The sequence below is a fragment of the Antedon bifida genome, chromosome 6, assembly GCF_963402885.1.
Source record: "Antedon bifida chromosome 6, ecAntBifi1.1, whole genome shotgun sequence".
NCBI lineage: Eukaryota > Metazoa > Echinodermata > Crinoidea > Comatulida > Antedonidae > Antedon > Antedon bifida.
Window position 1 is genome coordinate 21,615,887 of NC_136231.1, and position 26,340 is coordinate 21,642,226.

At 30.1% G+C, this 26,340-nt stretch overlaps 1 protein-coding gene across 1 annotated transcript; it reads right to left on the reverse strand.

Moving 5' to 3' along the window:
• Positions 1-1,136: 1,136 nt before the first annotated feature.
• On the reverse strand, positions 1,137-26,081 carry LOC144845721 (uncharacterized). Its single transcript, XM_078703149.1, has 58 exons — positions 26,057-26,081; positions 25,449-25,620; positions 25,107-25,357; positions 24,800-24,939; positions 24,222-24,387; positions 23,807-23,848; positions 23,561-23,617; positions 23,046-23,150; positions 22,227-22,568; positions 21,966-22,091; positions 21,618-21,789; positions 21,266-21,516; positions 20,959-21,098; positions 20,377-20,542; positions 19,934-19,975; positions 19,671-19,736; positions 18,430-18,561; positions 18,168-18,293; positions 17,820-17,991; positions 17,468-17,718; positions 17,161-17,300; positions 16,582-16,747; positions 16,139-16,180; positions 15,893-15,949; positions 15,380-15,484; positions 14,559-14,900; positions 14,298-14,423; positions 13,950-14,121; positions 13,577-13,848; positions 13,270-13,409; positions 12,692-12,857; positions 12,249-12,290; positions 12,006-12,059; positions 11,491-11,595; positions 10,666-11,010; positions 10,406-10,531; positions 10,058-10,229; positions 9,685-9,956; positions 9,378-9,517; positions 8,810-8,975; positions 8,367-8,408; positions 8,124-8,177; positions 7,591-7,713; positions 6,871-7,212; positions 6,610-6,735; positions 6,262-6,433; positions 5,910-6,160; positions 5,607-5,746; positions 5,028-5,193; positions 4,585-4,626; positions 4,339-4,395; positions 3,823-3,927; positions 3,086-3,427; positions 2,831-2,956; positions 2,484-2,655; positions 2,132-2,382; positions 1,825-1,964; positions 1,137-1,434 (listed from the first exon to the last, which is right to left on the reverse strand). The coding sequence occupies exons 1-58, from the start codon at positions 26,079-26,081 to the stop codon at positions 1,261-1,263; spliced, it is 8,919 nt and encodes a 2,972-aa protein (XP_078559275.1). The 3' UTR covers positions 1,137-1,260.
• Positions 26,082-26,340: the final 259 nt, after the last annotated feature.

The following is a 26,340-nucleotide window of genomic DNA, read 5'->3' on the forward strand; positions in this document are numbered from 1 at the left end:
ATTTATCCACGATCAAATATGAAAAAGAATATGGTTATTTCAGAGAAATGCATTTATAAAGCAATTAATAGTTATAATAATTCATTTATTCAACATTTATTAGTTTCTATCAATGGTAAAACAATACAATAAAAATAAGTAGTAATATAATAATGAAACAATACAACAATACCAATAATAGAGGATCTTGCAAGAATAGATAATTGAAAAAAAAGTAAAAAGAGAATACGTAACTAACCTGAATAAGATGTGTAAGGCCAATTGTCTTCATCTGTAAACAATACATTTATAGTTAGTTTGGGTTTTTGTTAAACATTATTTGTTTGCTTATTAACAATGGTAAATTTAGCCTACACATAAGATTCTCAAAGCAATGGTGTTCCAATGTTACACATTTAAGAAATGTAAGTAAACAATGTAGGATATAAAAAATAGTGGTGTGAGTGGCCGTTATATGCCCAAAGAAAAACAGTGACGGCTGCTGATTGTTACTTTCGTTCATATAGTTAATAGTAGAAAATGTAGTAAAAATATTATAATATGTTCTGGCAATTCTGAAGAAGAAAACATTAAAATAATACTATACTTTATTGCAGGAGGCCTAACCAAGGAACAGAAAAAAACACATGTTTAACTAAACAAAATGACATGAAAACATTTTGCTGACTGAGTGACGAAATGTAGAAGATAATGAATCAACATTAGTATACAATCACAAGTGATATTTCATGACTAGGCATGTAATCCTGTCATGTTTTTTTTTATTGAACATCATTACAACATTTTTATGAATGGAAAGAAATAACAACAATTATGTTGTAAATGGATTGTATCCGTTTGTGAGAGTCATGAGTTGTATGGCACGGGCAATCTTTCAATTTGTTTACATAAATAAATGAGAAGGTAATTGATATCGAACATTTGTATCAATACTATCTGGATAACTTCTACAAGTTTATCAATATTATTATAAAGTAGCCTAGCTAGTAGTAAAGAATAAAAATACTGAAGGCTGCAGTTCTTAAACGGTTATATTATTTATCAAACTACATCAACTCATCCCATCAACTATATGGCACTAACAAAAAGAAAAAGGACGTAGATAAAACATTCAACGTAACCGCTCCATACAAGGAAAAGGGAATACATTCTTAGAATATAATATCATAGGCCTATAGATTTATATTACAGGAAAAGGTTTTTAATATGAAATATATTATATAACAGTCTACTGTGTTTGTGACGTTATCCATATGAAAATTACTTACCATCTATTTCAAATGTCAGAATAAAATTGATAAAATCAACAAACTGAGAAACCCTGGTGTATACACCTGGAAGGTTGGGTTCCGCACAACCATATCCCCAACTCGTGATTCCAACAAGATGCCATGTACTGCCATTTACGCACATCAAGGGACCACCACTATCACCCTGTAGAAAATATATATAATAATTATTTCCAAAAATTTGCGCACAGAAACTTTTCCATTTGCAAGTATTAAATTGAAATAAATTCGATGTATTAGTTTGTGTGAACATAACGCTTCGATTTTCGTATATTTCTCTACATCTCACTATGTCGGTCGGTTGGTCTGTAACACTAATTTGAGCACACGACTGCAGCCATATAAATGGCCTTACTATATTTGAATTGACTGATATAGCATATCCGCTGTTTAAATGAAACGTACATTATGTAACGTACGTATAAAAGATTGAGGAACGCCATTATCTGTTATTTACTGTTTTCTGATGTTGAATTTATTTATTTTTTGTAATTCAACAAAAATTTAATAAAAAAAAACAAATGCAAACATTCACTTGACAAGAGTCTTTGCCGCCCTCTGGATGACCAGCACAGATCATGTTTTCAGTGACCTCAGATCCACTTAGGTTTCTTCGACACTCTTCTATGTCTACCAATGGGACATTTGTATATTGTAGTATACTGGGAAGGGAACCTAAAAATAATCCAATATTAAAAGAATATCCAATTTACACTACATAGATATATAATATATAAATTTCTTTGCCATACAGTGATATAAACATTGTCTAGTGGTTAATTGATTGAAACTGTGATAATTAATCAAATGTAACTAATTAAAATAAAGTATACGTTTTTTACCAGTGTCTGAAACTCCCCATCCTGCAACATAACACTGTGTTTCTGGTGGATATTCTATTTCGCTATAGCAAATCGGCTGTATGTTTTCATTGAATGTCAGTGGAGTAGCGAGTAAAATTAATGCAATATCATTGTCACTTGTATAGTCATTGTAATATGGATAGATAATTATCTCTTCAACATCTATATGTTCACCATCATTTAAGTCTCTTTCACCAGCAATAATACTGTATGCGTCAATGTTACGATTTCTAGAAATATAACAAAAGATACATAGTTTTAGTTTAATACAAAATATAAACAAAAGTTTTTATTATATTTTCTTTAATTTATGACCCTGAAAAAAACTTACATGCAGTGGGCAGCCGTTACAGCCCACTTTTCACTGATCAACGATGCACCACAAATATGTTGATTATTGTACTGTAAAGAAAGCATCCATGGCCATTCTCCTTGATCGGAATCCTCACCACCAATAATCCGTGGTGTATCTAAGTGACGCTCTCCACATACAATATTTGGAGCTAAAATACAATACATTTATATTATTTGTAATAATTTAAATGTTCCTCCCAATTATGTTACGTTGTTGAATCTATGATGCAAAATATTTAATGAGGTAACCAAGACATTTTTGTATTAATGTATTTTAAAAAGAGGTATAGTTTTGTGTTTTAATATTATTTGTTTTTTACTCACGTTCCAGACATTTATCATGCCATTCATCAGTCCAATCACCACAATTATCAAATCCGTCACAAACTAAAGAACTATTTAAACATACACCGATGTGATTACCAGACAAACACAAATGTCCAGGACAATCTGCAAAGATACAAAATATTAGTTAATAATTAAGAAAATAATAATTGCTGGAACACAAAGTTATTCAAACATGTTTATTAAAAGAATGCTCTGTAATCTGATTGTTAGTTACTTATAATATAAACATACCTAGGTCAATAACATGTAGTTGTAATTCAAATCCTCTGTTAACCACTGAATAGTCAGTTTGAAATGTTATATTTATGTTGGTTTTAGCAAGAACACGGTTGTTATTATCTTGTCCAGTAAAATATTCAGTCACTGTATTGCCAATGAAGTTAACATAGGTGATTATCAAAAAGTCGCAACAACTTTCCAGATCCAAGTCGGAAAAGGTTAGGAGAATTCCGGTATTCTGCGGACTTCGCACAATCCATTCGCAGTTGTGATGATTATGATGGTCATCAGGGTAATTCGGAGAACTAATGTATACAACATCACTTGTGTTTAAATACACATTTCCACCACAATCTAACAAATTGAAGGATTCATAAAGTTATTATAAATTAAAAATAATCAACTTAATAATTTATCTTAAGACATTTCAAAATACCTTATTTCGAATTATAACGTACTTTATAAAATACAAAATAACACAATGTATACTTATAGAAAATTTAAACGAAATAAGGCTTTTGAATCATAACCCCTTGTTAGTTCTTATGAAAGGAGTGTACGTAAGTTTTTGTCTATAGACACAATGGTTGTTGTCTCTCATAGAATAATTCAAAAGAAATTAATATCGTCATGTATACATTACAGATTAACATAATTTACAGACAAGTAAGGTAGAATAACATATCTAACTGTTACATCAAAACATTTTAATCCATTATAAATTGGTGTACGAAATGATAAAATTTTACCTGAACAGTTATTCTCATCTTCTCCTAAAAAACAATCTTCTTCTCCATTACAAAATAATTCATAACTTATGCAATTACCATCGATCTCACAAACATGATCACATTCTTATAATACAAAAAAATGTATGAACAGTTATTAATTAATTGTAAATAATTACAATTATTTAAATTATAAATATTATAATAAAATGGACTATTTTCAAAAGAATACATAAACAGTTAAGAGATGAATATGGAAATTGAGCGATTGTGTAATATCTTTTGCATGGAAACATTAAGGACGAATGAACGTAAGAATTCCTAACTACGTGGAGCAAGGAAACATTCCGAATGGAAATATTGAAACGAAGCCAAATGACGGAAACTGAATGTATTCATACAAACATCATGTAGGAGATCAGTTTGCTGCACATTCAAAGGGATAATTATAAAAGAAATAATTTGTTCCTATCAAAATACTTTCAATTGCATTGAAACAAAACATTTCTGATCATAAATAATATAAATATTACTAACCTGATGAAAAGTACGAAGAAGAAGAAGAAGAAGAGTAGTACGAAGAAGAAGAGTAGTCTGAAAAAAAGAAAAGTTTGTAATTGTTATAAGAAATTAACCTGTGTATGAATTATTTTAAATGGTGAAAGTGTTTAAAGTATATATTCTAGAATGTGCCAATTGTAAGATAACAGGCTTACTATACATCAATTGTTAAAAAGTACTATTAAATACATGATCGATGTATAATGTGAATAGGAAACTTACCCGATGAGTAAGAATAAGATGTGTAAGGCCAATTATCTTCATCTGTAAAGAGTGCAATATAGTTAGTTTTATTTTAACATTATTATAGTAAAAACCATCTCACTTTGTTTACTTACTCTGTATCCAATTTTGGCTACATATAAGATTATTTGGATAAACTGTGAAGGTTTTATAGTTGTGTAAAAAAAATGTAAATATATTTGCTTTTATTTCTGTTCAATCATTTTCATTAAAGTCAAATATTTGGTTGCTAAAACTAATGATTTTTCTTACACAGTATTGTTATTATTCATTACAATACACCCTCTCGTCTTCTCACTAGCTATTCACTCAGAATTTTTTACACTATACAGATTTAATATAGAAAAATAGATATTATTTTATATTAAGGAGGTGCAATTATGAAGTTTTGAAATTACTTTATCCTTACGAAAATCACTTACCATCTATTTCAAATGTCAGAATAAAATTGATAAAATCAACAAACTGAGAAACCCTGGTGTATACACCTGGAAGGTTTGGTTCCGCACAACCATATCCCCAACTCGTGATTCCAACAAGATGCCATGTACTGCCATTTACGCACATCAAGGGACCACCACTATCACCCTGTAGAAAAAATATATATATAATAATTATTTCCAAAAATTTGCGCACAGGACCTTTTCCATTTGCAAGTATTAAATTGAAATAAATTTGATGTATTAGTTTGTGTGAACATATCGCGATCGATTTTCGTATTTTTAGTCGCGTGCAACGCGACTCTACATCTCACTATGTCGGTCGGTTGGTCTGTAACACTAATTTGAGCACACGACAGCAGCCATATAAATGACCTCACTATATTTGAATTGACTGATATAGCATATCCGCTGTTTAAATGAAAACGTACATTATGTAACGTACGTATAAAAGATTGAGGAACGCCATTATCTGTTATTGACTGTTTTCTGAGGTTGAATTTATTTATTTTTTGTATTTCAACAAAAATTTAATTAAAAAAAACAAATGCAAACATTCACTTGACAAGAGTCTTTGCCGCCCTCTGGATGACCAGCACAGATCATGTTTTCAGTGACCTCAGATCCACTTAGGTTTCTTCGACACTCTTCTATGTCTACCAATGGGACATTTGTATATTGTAGTATACTGGGAAGGGAACCTAAAAATAATCCAATATTAAAAGAATATCCAATTTACACTACATAGATATATAATATATAAATTTCTTTGACATACAGTGATATCAACATTGTCTAGTTTTTAATTAAAACTGTGATAATTAATCAAATGTAACTAATTAAAATAAAGTATACGTTTTTTACCAGTTTCTGAAACTCCCCATCCTGCAACATAACACTGTGTTTCTGGTGGATATTCTATTTCGCTATAGCAAATCGGCTGTACGTTTTCATTGAATGTCAGTGGAGTAGCGAGTAAAATTAATGCAATATCATTGTCACTTGTATAGTCATTGTAATATGGATAGATAATTATCTCTTCAACATCTATATGTTCACCATCATTTAAGTCTCTTTCACCAGCAATAATACTGTATGCGTCAATGTTACGATTTCTAGAAATATAACAAAAGATACATAGTTTTAATTTAATACAAAACATAAACACAAGTTTTTATTATATTTTCTTTAATTTATGATCCTGAAAAAAACTTACATGCAGTGGGCAGCCGTTACAGCCCACTTTTCACTGATCAACGATGCACCACAAATATGTTGATTATTGTACTGTAAAGAAAGCATCCATGGCCATTCTCCTTGATCGGAATCCTCACCACCAATAATCCGTGGTGTATCTGAGTGACGCTCTCCACATACAATATTTGGAGCTAAAATACAATACATTTATATTATTTGTAATAATTTAAATGTTCCTCCCAATTATGTTACGTTGTTGAATCTATGATGCAAAATATTTAATGAGGTAACCAAGACATTTTTGTATTAATGTATTTTAAAAAGAGGTATAGTTTTTGTGTTTTAATATTATTTGTTTTTTACTCACGTTCCAGACATTTATCATGCCATTCATCAGTCCAATCACCACAATTATCAAATCCGTCACAAACTAAAGAACTATTTAAACATACACCGATGTGATTACCAGACAAACACAAATGTCCAGGACAATCTTCAAAGATACAAAATATTTGTAATTAGTTAATAATTAAGAAAATAATAATTGCTGGAACACAAAGTTATTCAACATGTTTATTAAAAGAATGCTCTGTAATCTGATTGCTAGTTACTTATAATGTAAACATACCTAGGTCAATAACATGTAGTTGTAATTCAAATCCTCTGTTAACCACTGAATAGTCAGTTTGAAATGTTATATTTATGTTGGTTTTAGCAAGAACACGGTTGTTATTATCTTGTCCAGTAAAATATTCAGTCACTGTATTGCCAATGAAGTTAACATAGGTGATTATCAAAAAGTCACAACAACTTTCCAGATCCAAGTCGGAAAAGGTTAGGAGAATTCCGGTATTCTGCGGACTTCTCACAATCCATTCGCAGTTGTGATGATTATGATGGTCATCAGGGTAATTCGGAGAACTAATGTATACAACATCACTTGTATTTAAATACACATTTCCACCACAATCTAGCAAATTAAAGGATTCATAAAGTTATTATAAATTAAACATAATCAACTTAATCATTTATCTTAAGAGATTTCAAAATACCTTATTTCGAATTATAACGTACTTTATAAAATACAAAATAACACAATGTATACTTATAGAAAATTTAAACGACATAAGGCTTTTGAATCATAAGCCCTTGTTAGTTCTTATGAAAGGAGTGTACGTAAGTTTTTTTCTATAGACAGCAATGGTTGTGGTCTCTCATAGAATAATTCAAAAGAAAATAATATCGTCATGCATACATTACAGATTAACATAATTTACAGACAAGTAAGGTAGAATAACATATCTAACTGTTACATCAAAACATTTTAGTCCATTATAAATTGGTGTACGAAATGATAAAATTTTATCTGAACAGTTATTCTCATCTTCTCCTAAAAGACAATCTTCTTCTCCGTTACAAAATAATTCATAACTTATGCAATTACCATCGATCTCACAAACATGATCACATTCTTATAATACAAAAGATGTATAAACAGTTATTAATTAATTGTAAATAATTACAATGATTTACATTATAAATATTATAATAAAATGGACTATTTTCAAAAGAATACATAAAAAGTTAAGAGATGAATATGGAAATTGAGCGATTGTGTAATATCTTTTGCATGGAAACATTAAGGACGAATGAACGTAAGACTTCCTAACTATGTGGAGCAAGAAAACATTCCGAATGGAAATATTGAAACGAAGCCAAATGACGGAAACTGAATGTATTCATACAAACATCATGTAGGAGATCAGTTTGCTGCACATTCAAAGGGATAATTATTAAAGAAATAATTTGTTCCTATCAGAATACTAGCAATTGCATTGAAACAAAACATTTCTGATCATAAATAATATAAATATTACTAACCTGATGAAAAGTACGAAGAAGAAGAAGAAGAGTAGTACGAAGAAGAAGAGTAGTCTGAAAAAAAGAAAAGTTTGTAATTGTTATAAGAAATTAACCTGTGTATGAATTCTTTTAAATGGTGAAAGTGTTTAAAGTATATATTCTAGAATGTGCCAATTGTAGGATAACAGGCTTACTATACATCAATTGTTAAAAAGTACTATTAAATACATGATCGATGTAAAATGTGAATAGGGAACTTACCCGATGAGTAAGAATAAGATGTGTAAGGCAAATTATCTTCATCTGTAAAGAGTGCAATATAGTTAGTTTTATTTTAACATTATTATATTAAAAACCATCTCACTTTGTTTACTTACTCTGTATCCAATTTTTGCTACATATAGGATTATTTGGATAAACTGTGAAGGTTTTATAGTTGTGTAAAAAAAATGTAAATATATTTGCTTTTATTACTGTTCAATCATTTTCATTAAAGTCAAATATCTGGTTGCTAAAACTAATGATTTTCCTTACACAGTATTGTTATTATTCATTACAATACACCCTCTCGTCTTCTCACTAGCTATTCACTCAGATTTTTTTACACTATACAGATTTAATATAGAAAAATAGATATTATTTTATATTAAGGAGGTGCAATTATGAAGTTTTGAAATTACTTTATCCTTACGAAAATCACTTACCATCTATTTCAAATGTCAGAATAAAATTGATAAAATCAACAAACTGAGAAACCCTGGTGTATACACCTGGAAGGTTTGGTTCCGCACAACCATATCCCCAACTCGTGATTCCAACAAGATGCCATGTACTGCCATTTACGCACATCAAGGGACCACCACTATCACCCTGTAGAAAAAACATATATATAATAATTATTTCCAAAAATTTGCGCACAGAACCTTTTCCATTTGCAAGTATTAAATTTGATGTATTAGTTTGTGTGAACATAACGCTTCGATTTTCGTATTTTTAGTCGCGTGTAACGCGACTCTACATCTCACTATGTCGGTCGGTTGGTCTGTAACACTAATTTGAGCACACGACAGCAGCCATATAAATGGCCTTACTATATTTGAATTGACTGATATAGCATATCCGCTGTTTAAATGAAAACGTACATTATGTAACGTACGTATAAAAGATTGAGGAACGCCATTATCTGTTATTGACTGTTTACTGAGGTTGAATTTATTTATTTTTTGTAATTCAACAAAAATTTAATTGAAAAAAACAAATGCAAACATTCACTTGACAAGAGTCTTTGCCGCCCTCTGGATGACCAGCACAGATCATGTTTTCAGTGACCTCAGATCCACTTAGGTTTCTTCGACACTCTTCTATGTCTACCAATGGGACATTTGTATATTGTAGTATACTGGGAAGGGAACCTAAAAATAATCCAATATTAAAAGAATATCCAATTTACACTACATAGATATATAATATATAAATTTCTTTGACATACAGTGATATCAACATTGTCTAGTGGTTAATTGATTGAAACTGTGATAATTAATCAAATGTAACTAATTAAAATAAAGTATACGTTTTTTACCAGTTTCTGAAACTCCCCATCCTGCAACATAACACTGTGTTTCTGGTGGATATTCTATTTCGCTATAGCAAATCGGCTGTATGTTTTCATTGAATGTCAGTGGAGTAGCGAGTAAAATTAATGCAATATCATTGTCACTTGTATAGTCATTGTAATATGGATAGATAATTATCTCTTCAACATCTATATGTTCACCATCATTTAAGTCTCGTTCACCATCATTTAAGTCTCTTTTACCAGCAATAATACTGTATGCGTCAATGTTACGATTTCTAGAAATATAACAAAAGATACATAGTTTTAATTTAATACAAAACATAAACACAAGTTTTTATTATATTTTCTTTAATTTATGATCCTGAAAAAAACTTACATGCAGTGGGCAGCCGTTACAGCCCACTTTTCACTGATCAACGATGCACCACAAATATGTTGATTATTGTACTGTAAAGAAAGCATCCATGGCCATTCTCCTTGATCGGAATCCTCACCACCAATAATCCGTGGTGTATCTAAGTGACGCTCTCCACATACAATATTTGGAGCTAAAATACAATACATTTATATTATTTGTAATAATGTAAATGTTCCTCCCAATTATGTTACGTTGTTGAATCTATGATGCAAAATATTTAATGAGGTAACCAAGACATTTTTGTATTAATGTATTTTAAAAAGAGGTATAGTTTTTGTGTTTTAATATTATTTGTTTTTTACTCACGTTCCAGACATTTATCATGCCATTCATCAGTCCAATCACCACAATTATCAAATCCGTCACAAACTAAAGAACTATTTAAACATACACCGATGTGATTACCAGACAAACACAAATGTCCAGGACAATCTTTAAAGATACAAAATATTTGTAATAGTTAATAATTAAGAAAATAATAATTGCTGGAACACAAAGTTATTTAACATGTTTATTAAAAGAATGCTCTGTAATCTGATTGTTAGTTACTTATAATGTAAACATACCTAGGTCAATAACATTTAGTTGTAATTCAAATCCTCTGTTAACCACTGAATAGTCAGTTTGAAATGTTATATTTATGTTGGTTTTAGCAAGAAGAACACGGTTGCTATTATCTTGTCCAGTAAAATATTCAGTCACTGTATTGCCAATGAAGTTAACATAGGTGATTATCAAAAAGTCGCAACAACTTTCCAGATCCAAGTCGGAAAAGGTTAGGAGAATTCCTGTATTCTGCGGACTTCTCACAATCCATTCGCAGTTGTGATGATTATGATGGTCATCAGGGTAATTCGGAGAACTAATGTATACAACATCACTTGTGTTTAAATACACATTTCCACCACAATCTAACAAATTAAAGGATTCATAAAGTTATTATAAAGTAAACATAATCAACTTAATAATCACACGCTACTTCTTGCACAGATCTTGGAAAACACAGCGCTTTGAAACCTTTGTCTCTTGCGCTTTATAAATGTTATTTATTATTATTAGTAAGACATTTCAAAATACCTTATTTCGAATTATAACGTACTTTATAAAATACAAAATAACGCAATGTATACTTATAGAAAATTTAAACGACATAAGGCTTTTGAATCATAACCCCTTGTTAGTTCTTATGAAAGGAGTGTACGTAAGTTTTTGTCTATATACAGCAATGGTTGTGGTCTCTCATAGAATAATTCAAAAGAAAATAATATCGTCATGCATACATTACAGATTAACATAATTTACAGACAAGTAAGGTAGAATAACATATCTAACTGTTACATCAAAACATTTTAGTCCATTATAAATTGGTGTACGAAATGATAAAATTTTACCTGAACAGTTATTTTCATCTTCTCCTAAAAGACAATCTTCTTCTCCGTTACAAAATAATTCATAACTTATGCAATTAACATCGATCTCACAAACATGATCACATTCTTATAATACAAAAGATGTATGAACAGTTATTAATTAATTGTAAATAATTACAATGATTTAAATTATAAATATTATAATAAAATGGACTATTTTCAAAAGAATACATAAAAAGTTAAGAGATGAATATGGAAATTAAGCGATTGTGTAATATCTTTTGCATGGAAACATTAAGGACGAATGAACGTAAGACTTCCTAACTATGTGGAGCAAGGAAACATTCCGAATGGAAATATTGAAACGAAGCCAAATGACGGAAACTGAATGTATTCATACAAACATCATGTAGGAGATCAGTTTGCTGCACATTCAAAGGGATAATTATTAAAGAAATAATTTGTTCCTATCAAAATACTAGCAATTGCATTGAAACAAAACATTTCTGATCATAAATAATATAAATATTACTAACCTGATGAAAAGTACGAAGAAGAAGAAGAAGAGTAGTACGAAGAAGAAGAGTAGTCTGAAAAAAAGAAAAGTTTGTAATTGTTATAAGAAATTAACCTGTGTATGAATTCTTTTAAATGGTGAAAGTGTTTAAAGTATATATTCTAGAATGTGCCAATTATAGGATAACAGTCTTACTATACATCAATTGTTAAAAAGTACTATTAAATACATGATCGATGTATAATGTGAATAGGGAACTTACCCGATGAGTAAGAATAAGATGTGTAAGGCCAATTATCTTCATCTGTAAAGAGTGCAATATAGTTAGTTTTATTTTAACATTATTATATTAAAAACCATCTCACTTTGTTTACTTCCTCTGTATCCAATTTTGGCTACATATAGGATTATTTGGATAAACTGTGAAGGTTTTATAGTTGTGTAAAAAAAATGTAAATATATTTGCTTTTATTACTGTTCAATCATTTTCATTAAAGTCAAATATCTGGTTGCTAAAACTAATGATTTTCCTTACACAGTATTGTTATTATTCATTACAATACACCCTCTCGTCTTCTCACTAGCTATTCACTCAGAATTTTTTACACTATACAGATTTAATATAGAAAAATAGATATTATTTTATATTAAGGAGGTGCAATTATGAAGTTTTGAAATTACTTTATCTTTACGAAAATCACTTACCATCTATTTCAAATGTCAGAATAAAATTGATAAAATCAACAAACTGAGAAACCCTGGTGTATACACCTGGAAGGTTTGGTTCCGCACAACCATATCCCCAACTCGTGATTCCAACAAGATGCCATGTACTGCCATTTACGCACATCAAGGGACCACCACTATCACCCTGTAGAAAAAAAATATATATAATAATTATTTCCAAAAAGTTGCGCACAGAAACTTTTCCATTTGCAAGTATTAAATTGAAATAAATTTGATGTATTAGTTTGTGTGAACATAACGCTTCGATTTTCGTATTTTTAGTCGCGTGTAACGCGACTCTACATCTCACTATGTCGGTCGGTTGGTCTGTAACACTAATTTGAGCACACGACAGCAGCCATATAAATGGCCTTACTATATTTGAATTGACTGATATAGCATATCCGCTGTTTAAATGAAAACGTACATTATGTAACGTACGTATAAAAGATTGAGGAACGCCATTATCTGTTATTGACTGTTTACTGAGGTTGAATTTATTTATTTTTTGTAATTCAACAAAAATTTAATTGAAAAAAACAAATGCAAACATTCACTTGACAAGAGTCTTTGCCGCCCTCTGGATGACCAGCACAGATCATGTTTTCAGTGACCTCAGATCCACTTAGGTTTCTTCGACACTCTTCTATGTCTACCAATGGGACATTTGTATATTGTAGTATACTGGGAAGGGAACCTAAAAATAATCCAATATTAAAAGAATATCCAATTTACACTACATAGATATATAATATATAAATTTCTTTGACATACAGTGATATCAACATTGTCTAGTGGTTAATTGATTGAAACTGTGATAATTAATCAAATGTAACTAATTAAAATAAAGTATACGTTTTTTACCAGTTTCTGAAACTCCCCATCCTGCAACATAACACTGTGTTTCTGGTGGATATTCTATTTCGCTATAGCAAATCGGCTGTATGTTTTCATTGAATGTCAGTGGAGTAGCGAGTAAAATTAATGCAATATCATTGTCACTTGTATAGTCATTGTAATATGGATAGATAATTATCTCTTCAACATCTATATGTTCACCATCATTTAAGTCTCGTTCACCATCATTTAAGTCTCTTTTACCAGCAATAATACTGTATGCGTCAATGTTACGATTTCTAGAAATATAACAAAAGATACATAGTTTTAATTTAATACAAAACATAAACACAAGTTTTTATTATATTTTCTTTAATTTATGATCCTGAAAAAAACTTACATGCAGTGGGCAGCCGTTACAGCCCACTTTTCACTGATCAACGATGCACCACAAATATGTTGATTATTGTCCTGTAAAGAAAGCATCCATGGCCATTCTCCTTGATCGGAATCCTCACCACCAATAATCCGTGGTGTATCTAAGTGACGCTCTCCACATACAATATTTGGAGCTAAAATACAATACATTTATATTATTTGTAATAATGTAAATGTTCCTCCCAATTATGTTACGTTGTTGAATCTATGATGCAAAATATTTAATGAGGTAACCAAGACATTTTTGTATTAATGTATTTTAAAAAGAGGTATAGTTTTTGTGTTTTAATATTATTTGTGTTTTACTCACGTTCCTGACATTTATCATGCCATTCATCAGTCCAATCACCACAATTATCAAATCCGTCACAAACTAAAGAACTATTTAAACATACACCGATGTGATTACCAGACAAACACAAATGTCCAGGACAATCTTCAAAGATACAAAATATTTGTAATTAGTTAATAATTAAGAAAATAATAATTGCTGGAACACAAAGTTATTCAACATGTTTATTAAAAGAATGCTCTGTAATCTGATTGTTTGTTATTTATAATGTAAACATACCTAGGTCAATAACATTTAGTTGTAATTCAAATCCTCTGTTAACCACTGAATAATCAGTTTGAAATGTTATATTTATGTTGGTTTTAGCAAGAACACGGTTGTTATTATCTTGTCCAGTAAAATATTCAGTCACTGTATTGCCAATGAAGTTAACATAGGTGATTATCAAAAAGTCGCAACAACTTTCCAGATCCAAGTCGGAAAAAGTTAGGAGAATTCCGGTATTCTGCGGACTTCTCACAATCCATTCGCAGTTGTGATGATTATGATGGTCATCAGGGTAATTCGGAGAACTAATGTATACAACATCACTTGTATTTAAATACACATTTCCACCACAATCTAGCAAATTAAAGGATTCATAAAGTTATTATAAATTAAACATAATCAACTTAATAATCACACGCTACTTCTTGCACAGATCTTGGAAAACACAGCGCTTTGAAACCTTTGTCTCTTGCGCTTTATAAATGTTATTTATTATTATTATTAAGACATTTCAAAATACCTTATTTCGAATTATAACTTACTTTATAAAATACAAAATAACACAATGTATACTTATAGAAAATTTAAACGACATAAGGCTTTTGAATCATAACCCCTTGTTAGTTCTTATGAAAGGAGTGTACGTAAGTTTTGTCTATATACAGCAATGGTTGTGGTCTCTCATAGAATAATTCAAAAGAAAATAATATCGTCATGCATACATTACAGATTAACATAATTTACAGACAAGTAAGGTAGAATAACATATCTAACTGTTACATCAAAACATTTTAGTCCATTATAAATTGGTGTACGAAATGATAAAATTTTACCTGAACAGTTATTCTCATCTTCTCCTAAAAGACAATCTTCTTCTCCGTTACAAAATAATTCATAACTTATGCAATTACCATCGATCTCACAAACATGATCACATTCTTATAATACAAGATGTATGAACAGTTATTAATTAATTGTAAATAATTACAATGATTTAAATTATAAATATTATAATAAAATGGACTATTTTCAAAAGAATACATAAAAAGTTAAGAGATGAATATGGAAATTGAGCGATTGTGTAATATCTTTTGCATGGAAACATTAAGGACGAATGAACGTAAGACTTCCTAACTATGTGGAGCAAGGAAACATTCCGAATGGAAATATTGAAACGAAGCCAAATGACGGAAACTGAATGTATTCATACAAACATCATGTAGGAGATCAGTTTGCTGCACATTCAAAGGGATAATTATTAAAGAAATAATTTGTTCCTATCAGAATACTAGCAATTGCATTGAAACAAAACATTTCTGATCATAAATAATATAAATATTACTAACCTGATGAAAAGTACGAAGAAGAAGAAGAAGAAGAGTAGTACGAAGAAGAAGAGTAGTCTGAAAAAAAGAAAAGTTTGTAATTGTTATAAGAAATTAACCTGTGTATGAATTCTTTTAAATGGTGAAAGTGTTTAAAGTATATATTCTAGAATGTGCCAATTGTAGGATAACAGGCTTACTATACATCAATTGTTAAAAAGTACTATTAAATACATGATCGATGTATAATGTGAATAGGAAACTTACCCGATGAGTAAGAATAAGATGTGTAAGGCCAATTATCTTCATCTGTAAAGAGTGCAATATAGTTAGTTTTATTTTAACATTATTATAGTAAAAACCATCTCACTTTGTTTACTTACTCTGTATCCAATTTTGGCTACATATAAGATTATTTGGATAAACTGTGAAGGTTTTATAGTTGTGTAAAAAAAATGTAAATATATTTGCTTTTATTTCTGTTCAATCATTTTCATTAAAGTCAAATATTTGGTTGCTAAAACTAATGATTTTTCTTACACAGTATTGTTATTATTCATTACAATACACCCTCTCGTCTTCTCACTAGCTATTCACTCAGAATTTTTTACACTATACAGATTTAATATAGAAAAATAGATATTATTTTATATTAAGGAGGTGCAATTATGAAGTTTTGAAATTACTTTATCCTTACGAAAATCACTTACCATCTATTTCAAATGTCAGAATAAAATTGATAAAATCAACAAACTGAGAAACCCTGGTGTATACACCTGGAAGGTTTGGTTCCGCACAACCATATCCCCAACTCGTGATTCCAACAAGATGCCATGTACTGCCATTTACGCACATCAAGGGACCACCACTATCACCCTGTAGAAAAAATATATATATAATAATTATTTCCAAAAATTTGCGCACAGGACCTTTTCCATTTGCAAGTATTAAATTGAAATAAATTTGATGTATTAGTTTGTGTGAACATATCGCGATCGATTTTCGTATTTTTAGTCGCGTGCAACGCGACTCTACATCTCACTATGTCGGTCGGTTGGTCTGTAACACTAATTTGAGCACACGACAGCAGCCATATAAATGACCTCACTATATTTGAATTGACTGATATAGCATATCCGCTGTTTAAATGAAAACGTACATTATGTAACGTACGTATAAAAGATTGAGGAACGCCATTATCTGTTATTGACTGTTTTCTGAGGTTGAATTTATTTATTTTTTGTATTTCAACAAAAATTTAATTAAAAAAAACAAATGCAAACATTCACTTGACAAGAGTCTTTGCCGCCCTCTGGATGACCAGCACAGATCATGTTTTCAGTGACCTCAGATCCACTTAGGTTTCTTCGACACTCTTCTATGTCTACCAATGGGACATTTGTATATTGTAGTATACTGGGAAGGGAACCTAAAAATAATCCAATATTAAAAGAATATCCAATTTACACTACATAGATATATAATATATAAATTTCTTTGACATACAGTGATATCAACATTGTCTAGTGGTTAATTGATTGAAACTGTGATAATTAATCAAATGTAACTAATTAAAATAAAGTATACGTTTTTTACCAGTTTCTGAAACTCCCCATCCTGCAACATAACACTGTGTTTCTGGTGGATATTCTATTTCGCTATAGCAAATCGGCTGTATGTTTTCATTGAATGTCAGTGGAGTAGCGAGTAAAATTAATGCAATATCATTGTCACTTGTATAGTCATTGTAATATGGATAGATAATTATCTCTTCAATATCTATATGTTCACTATCATTTAAGTCTCTTTCACCAGCAATAATACTGTATGCGTCAATGTTACGATTTCTAGAAATATCACAAAAGATACATAGTTTTAGTTTAATACAAAATATAAACAAAAGTTTTTATTATATTTTCTTTAATTTATGATCCTGAAAAAAACTTACATGCAGTGGGCAGCCGTTACAGCCCACTTTTCACTGATCAACGATGCACCACAAATATGTTGATTATTGTACTGTAAAGAAAGCATCCATGGCCATTCTCCTTGATCGGAATCCTCACCACCAATAATCCGTGGTGTATCTAAGTGACGCTCTCCACATACAATATTTGGAGCTAAAATACAATACATTTATATTATTTGTAATAATTTAAATGTTCCTCCCAATTATGTTACGTTGTTGAATCTATGATGCAAAATATTTAATGAGGTAACCAAGACATTTTTGTATTAATGTATTTTAAAAAGAGGTATAGTTTTTGTGTTTTAATATTATTTGTTTTTTACTCACGTTCCAGACATTTATCATGCCATTCATCAGTCCAATCACCACAATTATCAAATCCGTCACAAACTAAAGAACTATTTAAACATACACCGATGTGATTACCAGACAAACACAAATGTCCAGGACAATCTGCAAAGATACAAAATATTTGTAATTAGTTAATAATTAAGAAAATAATAATTGCTGGAACACAAAGTTATTCAAACATGTTTATTAAAAGAATGCTCTGTAAACTGATTGTTAGTTACTTATAATGTAAACATACCTAGGTCAATAACATTTAGTTGTAATTCAAATCCTCTGTTAACCACTGAATAGTCAGTTTGAAATGTTATATTTATGTTGGTTTTAGCAAGAACACGGTTGTTATTATCTTGTCCAGTAAAATATTCAGTCACTGTATTGCCAATGAAGTTAACATAGGTGATTATCAAAAAGTCGCAACAACTTTCCAGATCCAAGTCGGAAAAGGTTAGGAGAATTCCGGTATTCTGCGGACTTCGCACAATCCATTCGCAGTTGTGATGATTATGATGGTCATCAGGGTAATTCGGAGAACTAATGTATACAACATCACTTGTGTTTAAATACACATTTCCACCACAATCTAACAAATTAAAGGATTCATAAAGTTATTATAAATTAAAAATAATCAACTTAATAATTTATCTTAAGACATTTCAAAATACCTTATTTCGAATTATAACGTACTTTATAACACAATGTATACTTATAGAAAATTTAAACGACATAAGGCTTTTGAATCATAACCCCTTGTTAGTTCTTATGAAAGGAGTGTACGTAAGTTTTTGTCTATAGACACAATGGTTGTTGTCTCTCATAGAATAATTCAAAAGAAAATAATATCGTCATGTATACATTACAGATTAACATAATTTACAGACAAGTAAGGTAGAATAACATATCTAACTGTTACATCAAAACATTTTAGTCCATTATAAATTGGTGTACGGAATGATAAAATTTTACCTGAACAGTTATTCTCATCTTCTCCTAAAAAACAATCTTCTTCTCCGTTACAAAATAATTCATAACTTATGCAATTACCATCGATCTCACAAACATGATCACATTCTTATAATACAAAAAAATGTATGAACAGTTATTAATTAATTGTAAATAATTACAATTATTTAAATTATAAATATTATAATAAAATGGACTATTTTCAAAAGAATACATAAACAGTTAAGAGATGAATATGGAAATTGAGCGATTGTGTAATATCTTTTGCATGGAAACATTAAGGACGAATGAACGTAAGACTTCCTAACTACGTGGAGCAAAGAAACATTCCGAATGGAAATATTGAAACGAAGCCAAATGACGGAAACTGAATGTATTCATACAAACATCATGTAGGAGATCAGTTTGCTGCACATTCAAAGGGATAATTATTAAAGAAATAATTTGTTCCTATCAAAATACTAGCAATTGCATTGAAACAAAACATTTCTGATCATAAATAATATAAATATTACTAACCTGATGAAAAGTACGAAGAAGAAGAAGAAGAAGAAGAAGAAGAGTAGTACGAAGAAGAAGAGTAGTCTGAAAAAAAGAAAAGTTTGTAATTGTTATAAGAAATTAACCTGTGTATGAATTCTTTTAAATGGTGAAAGTGTTTAAAGTATATATTCTAGAATGTGCCAATTATAGGATAACAGGCTTACTATACATCAATTGTTAAAAAGTACTATTAAATAAATGTTTACATGATCGATGTATAATGTGAATAGGGAACTTACCCGATGAGTAAGAATAAGATGTGTAAGGCCAATTATCTTCATCTGTAAAGAGTGCAATATAGTTAGTTTTATTTTAACATTATTATAGTAAAAACCATCTCACTTTGTTTACTTACTCTGTATCCAATTTTGGCTACACATAAGATTATTTGGATAAACTGTGAAGGTTTTATAGTTGTGTAAAAAAAATGTAAATATATTTGCTTTTATTACTGTTCAATCATTTTCATTAAAGTCAAATATCTGGTTGCTAAAACTAATGAGTTTTCTTATACAGTATTGTTATTATTCATTACAATACACCCTCCCGTCTTCTCACTAGCTATTCACTCAGATTTTTTTACACTATACAGATTTAATATAGAAAAATAGATATTATTTTATATTAAGGAGGTGCAATTATGAAGTTTTGAAATTACTTTATCCTTACGAAAATCACTTACCATCTATTTCAAATGTCAGAATAAAATTGATAAAATCAACAAACTGAGAAACCCTGGTGTATACACCTGGAAGGTTTGGTTCCGCACAACCATATCCCCAACTCGTGATTCCAACAAGATGCCATGTACTGCCATTTACGCACATCAAGGGACCACCACTATCACCCTGTAGAATATATATATATATATATAATAATTATTTCCAAAAATTTGCGCACAGAACTTTTTCCATTTGCAAGTATTAAATTGAAATAAATTTGATGTATTAGTTTGTGTGAACATAACGCTTCGACTTTCGTATTTTTAGTCGCGTGCAACGCGACTCTACATCTCACTATGTCGGTCGGTTGGTCTGTAACACTAATTTGAGCACACGACAGCAGCCATATAAATGGCCTTACTATATTTGAATTGACTGATATAGCATATCCGCTGTTTAAATGAAAACGTACATTATGTAACGTACGTATAAAAGATTGAGGAACGCCATTATCTGTTATTGACTGTTTACTGAGGTTGAATTTATTTATTTTTTGTAATTCAACAAAAATTTAATTAAAAAAAACAAATGCAAACATTCACTTGACAAGAGTCTTTGCCGCCCTCTGGATGACCAGCACAGATCATGTTTTCAGTGACCTCAGATCCACTTAGGTTTCTTCGACACTCTTCTATGTCTACCAATGGGACATTTGTATATTGTAGTATACTGGGAAGGGAACCTAAAAATAATCCAATATTAAAAGAATATCCAATTTACACTACATAGATATATAATATATACATTTCTTTGACATACAGTGATATCAACATTGTCTAGTGGTTAATTGATTGAAACTGTGATAATTAATCAAATGTAACTAATTAAAATAAAGTATACGTTTTTTACCATTTCCTGAAACTCCCCATCCTGCAACATAACACTGTGTTTCTGGTGGATATTCTATTTCGCTATAGCAAATCGGCTGTATGTTTTCATTGAATGTCAGTGGAGTAGCGAGTAAAATTAATGCAATATCATTGTCACTTGTATAGTCATTGTAATATGGATAGATAATTATCTCTTCAACATCTATATGTTCACCATCATTTAAGTCTCTTTCACCAGCAATAATACTGTATGCGTCAATGTTACGATTTCTAGAAATATAACAAAAGATACATAGTTATAATTTAATACAAAACATAAACACAAGTTTTTATTATATTTTCTTTAATTTATGATCCTGAAAAAAACTTACATGCAGTGGGCAGCCGTTACAGCCCACTTTTCACTGATCAACGATGCACCACAAATATGTTGATTATTGTACTGTAAAGAAAGCATCCATGGCCATTCTCCTTGATCGGAATCCTCACCACCAATAATCCGTGGTGTATCTAAGTGACGCTCTCCACATACAATATTTGGAGCTAAAATACAATACATTTATATTATTTGTAATAATGTAAATGTTCCTCCCAATTATGTTACGTTGTTGAATCTATGATGCAGAATATTTAATGAGGTAACCAAGTCATTTTTGTATTAATGTATTTTAAAAAGAGGTATAGTTTTTGTGTTTTAATATTATTTGTTTTTTACTCACGTTCCAGACATTTATCATGCCATTCATCAGTCCAATCACCACAATTATCAAATCCGTCACAAACTAAAGAACTATTTAAACATACACCGATGTAATTACCAGACAAACACATATGTCCAGGACAATCTTCAAAGATACAAAATATTTGTAATTAGTTAATAATTAAGAAAATAATAATTGCTGGAACACAAAGTTATTCAACATGTTTATTAAAAGAATGCTCTGTAATCTGATTGTTAGTTACTTATAATGTAAACATACCTAGGTCAATAACATTTAGTTGTAATTCAAATCCTCTGTTAACCACTGAATAGTCAGTTTGAAATGTTATATTTATGTTGGTTTTAGCAAGAACACGGTTGTTATTATCTTGTCCAGTAAAATATTCAGTCACTGTATTGCCAATGAAGTTAACATAGGTGATTATCAAAAAGTCGCAACAACTTTCCAGATCCAAGTCGGAAAAGGTTAGGAGAATTCCTGTATTCTGTGGACTTCTCACAATCCATTCGCAGTTGTGATGATTATGATGGTCATCAGGGTAATTCGGAGAACTAATGTATACAACATCACTTGTGTTTAAATACACATTTCCCCCACAATCTAACAAATTAAAGGATTTATAAAGTTATTATAAAGTAAACATAATCAACTTAATAATCACACGCTACTTCTTGCACAGATCTTGGAAAACACAGCGCTTTGAAACATATGTCTCTTGCGCTTTATAAATGTTATTTATTATTATTAAGACATTTCAAAATACCTTATTTCGAATTATAACGTACTTTATAAAATACAAAATAACGCAATGTATACTTATAGAAAATGTAAACGACATAAGGCTTTTGAATCATAACCCCTTGTTAGTTTTTATGAAAGGAGTGTACGTAAGTTTTTGTCTATATACATCAATGGTTGTGGTCTCTCATAGAATAATTCAAAAGAAAATAATATCGTCATGCATACATTACAGATTAACATAATTTACAGACAAGTAAGGTAGAATAACATATCTAACTGTTACATCAAAACATTTTAGTCCATTATAAATTGGTGTACGAAATGATAAAATTTTACCTGAACAGTTATTCTCATCTTCTCCTAAAAGACAATCTTCTTCTCCGTTACAAAATAATTCATATCTTATGCAATTACCATCGATCTCACAAACATGATCACATTCTTATAATACAAAAGATGTATGAACAGTTATTAATTAATTGTAAATAATTACAATGATTTAAATTATAAATATTATAATAAAATGGACTATTTTCAAAAGAATACATAAAAAGTTAAGAGATGAATATGGAAATTGAGCGATTGTGTAATATCTTTTGCATGGAAACATTAAGGACGAATGAACGTAAGACTTCCTAACTATGTGGAGCAAGGAAACATTCCGAATGGAAATATTGAAACGAAGCCAAATGACGGAAACTGAATGTATTCATACAAACATCATGTAGGAGATCAGTTTGCTGCACATTCAAAGGGATAATTATTAAAGAAATAATTTGTTCCTATCAGAATACTAGCAATTGCATTGAAACAAAACATTTCTGATCATAAATAATATAAATATTACTAACCTGATGAAAAGTACGAAGAAGAAGAAGAAGAAGAGTAGTACGAAGAAGAAGAGTAGTCTGAAAAAAAGAAAAGTTTGTAATTGTTATAAGAAATTAACCTGTGTATGAATTATTTTAAATGGTGAAAGTGTTTAAAGTATATATTCTAGAATGTGCCAATTATAGGATAACAGGCTTACTATACATAAATTGTTAAACAGTACTATTAAATACATGATCGATGTATAATGTGAATAGGGAACTTACCCGATGAGTAAGAATAAGATGTGTAAGGCCAATTATCTTCATCTGTAAAGAGTGCAATATAGTTAGTTTTATTTTAACATTATTATAGTAAAAACCATCTCATTTTGTTTACTTACTCTGTATCCAATTTTGGCTACACATAAGATTATTTGGATAAACTGTGAAGGTTTTATAGTTGTGTAAAAAAAATGTAAATATATTTGCTTTTATTACTGTTCAATCATTTTCATTAAAGTCAAATATCTGGTTGCTAAAACTAATGATTTTTCTTATACAGTATTGTATTCTCACTAGCTATTCACTCAGAATTGTTTACACTATACAGATTTAATATAGAAAAATAGATATTATTTTATATTAAGGAGGTGCAATTATGAAGTTTTGAAATTACTTTATCCTTACTAAAATCACTTACCATCTATTTCAAATGTCAGAATAAAATTGATAAAATCAACAAACTGAGAAACCCTGGTGTATACACCTGGAAGGTTTGGTTCCGCACAACCATATCCCCAACTCGTGATTCCAACAAGATGCCATGTACTGCCATTTACGCACATCAAGGGACCACCACTATCACCCTGTAGAAAATATATATATATAATAATTATTTCCAAAAATTTGCGCACAGAACCTTTTCCATTTGCAAGTATTAAATTGAAATAAATTTGATGTATTAGTTTGTGTGAACATAACGCTTCGATTTTCGTATTTTTAGTCGCGTGCAACGCGACTCTACATCTCACTATGTCGGTCGGTTGGTCTGTAACACTAATTTGAGCACACGACAGCAGCCATATAAATGGCCTTACTATTATTGAATTGACTGATATAGCATATCCGCTGTTTAAATGAAAACGTACATTATGTAACGTACGTATAAAAGATTGAGGAACGCCATTATCTATTATTGACTGTTTACTGAGATTGAATTTATTTATTTTTTGTAATTCAACAAAAATTTAATTGAAAAAAACAAATGCAAACATTCACTTGACAAGAGTCTTTGCCGCCCTCTGGATGACCAGCACAGATCATGTTTTCAGTGACCTCAGATCCACTTAGGTTTCTTCGACACTCTTCTATGTCTACCAATGGGACATTTGTATATTGTAGTATACTGGGAAGGGAACCTAAAAATAGTCCAATATTAAAAGAATATCCAATTTACACTACATAGATATATAATATATAAATTTCTTTGACATACAGTGATATCAACATTGTCTAGTGGTTAATTGATTGAAACTGTGATAATTAATCAAATGTAACTAATTAAAATAAAGTATACGTTTTTTACCATTTCCTGAAACTCCCCATCCTGCAACATAACACTGTGTTTCTGGTGGATATTCTATTTCGCTATAGCAAATCGGCTGTATGTTTTCATTGAATGTCAGTGGAGTAGCGAGTAAAATTAATGCAATATCATTGTCACTTGTATAGTCATTGTAATATGGATAGATAATTATCTCTTCAACATCTATATGTTCACCATAATTTAAGTCTCTTTCACCAGCAATAATACTGTATGCGTCAATGTTACGATTTCTATGAATATAACAAAAGATACATAGTTTTAGTTTAGGAACAGAAGTTTTCATTTTATTTTAAAAAGTCTATGATTCTGAAAATAACTTACATGCAGTGGGCAGCCGTTACAGCCCACTTTTCACTGATCAACGATGCACCACAAATATGTTGATTATTGTACTGTAAGGAAAGCATCCATGGCCATTCTCCTTGATCTGAATCCTCACCACCAATAACCCTTGGTGTATCTAAGTGACGCTCTCCACATGCAATAATTAGTGCTGAAAAATGCAAAAAATTTAAATGTTTGTATGTATTTAATTGTTAAACTTAATTAATGGTATTAAACCCCACATTGTTATTCATAAAATTAAATAATACCAATAGGAATAAATGATATATCACTAACATTTATTATCATTTTACAAACAATTTAAAAAATAATACTTGTTGCAGGATTTAGCTTTTTATATTATTTATGTTTTAGTTTTTAGGCTAGTTAGGGACGCAGGGGGACACAACAAATCAAGCTCCTTTGAGTTTTTATGTGTTTCCTTTTCATCTTTATTTTATGTTCTCATAAATTGTTGTATAGGGCCTAATTATTTTCATGATTGATGATGAATAAAGAATATTTGAATTGAATTGAATTAATTTTAGACCTGCATTTTAGAGTTTTAGTTAAAATGTTTTATGTTTAATAAGGTTGTTTTTAACTCACGTTCCAGACAGTCCCATTCATCAGTCCAATCACCACAATTATCAGATCCGTCACAAACTAAAGAACTATCTAAGCATACACCGATGTGATTACCAGACAAACACAAATGTCCAGGACAATCTTCGAAGATAAAAATATTTGTAATTAGTTTTTAATTAAGAAAATAATAATTGCTGGAACACAACATGTTTATTAAAATAATGCTCTGTAATCTGACTAATTGTTAGTTACTTTTAATGTAAACATACCTATGTCAATAACATTTAGTTGTAATTCAAAT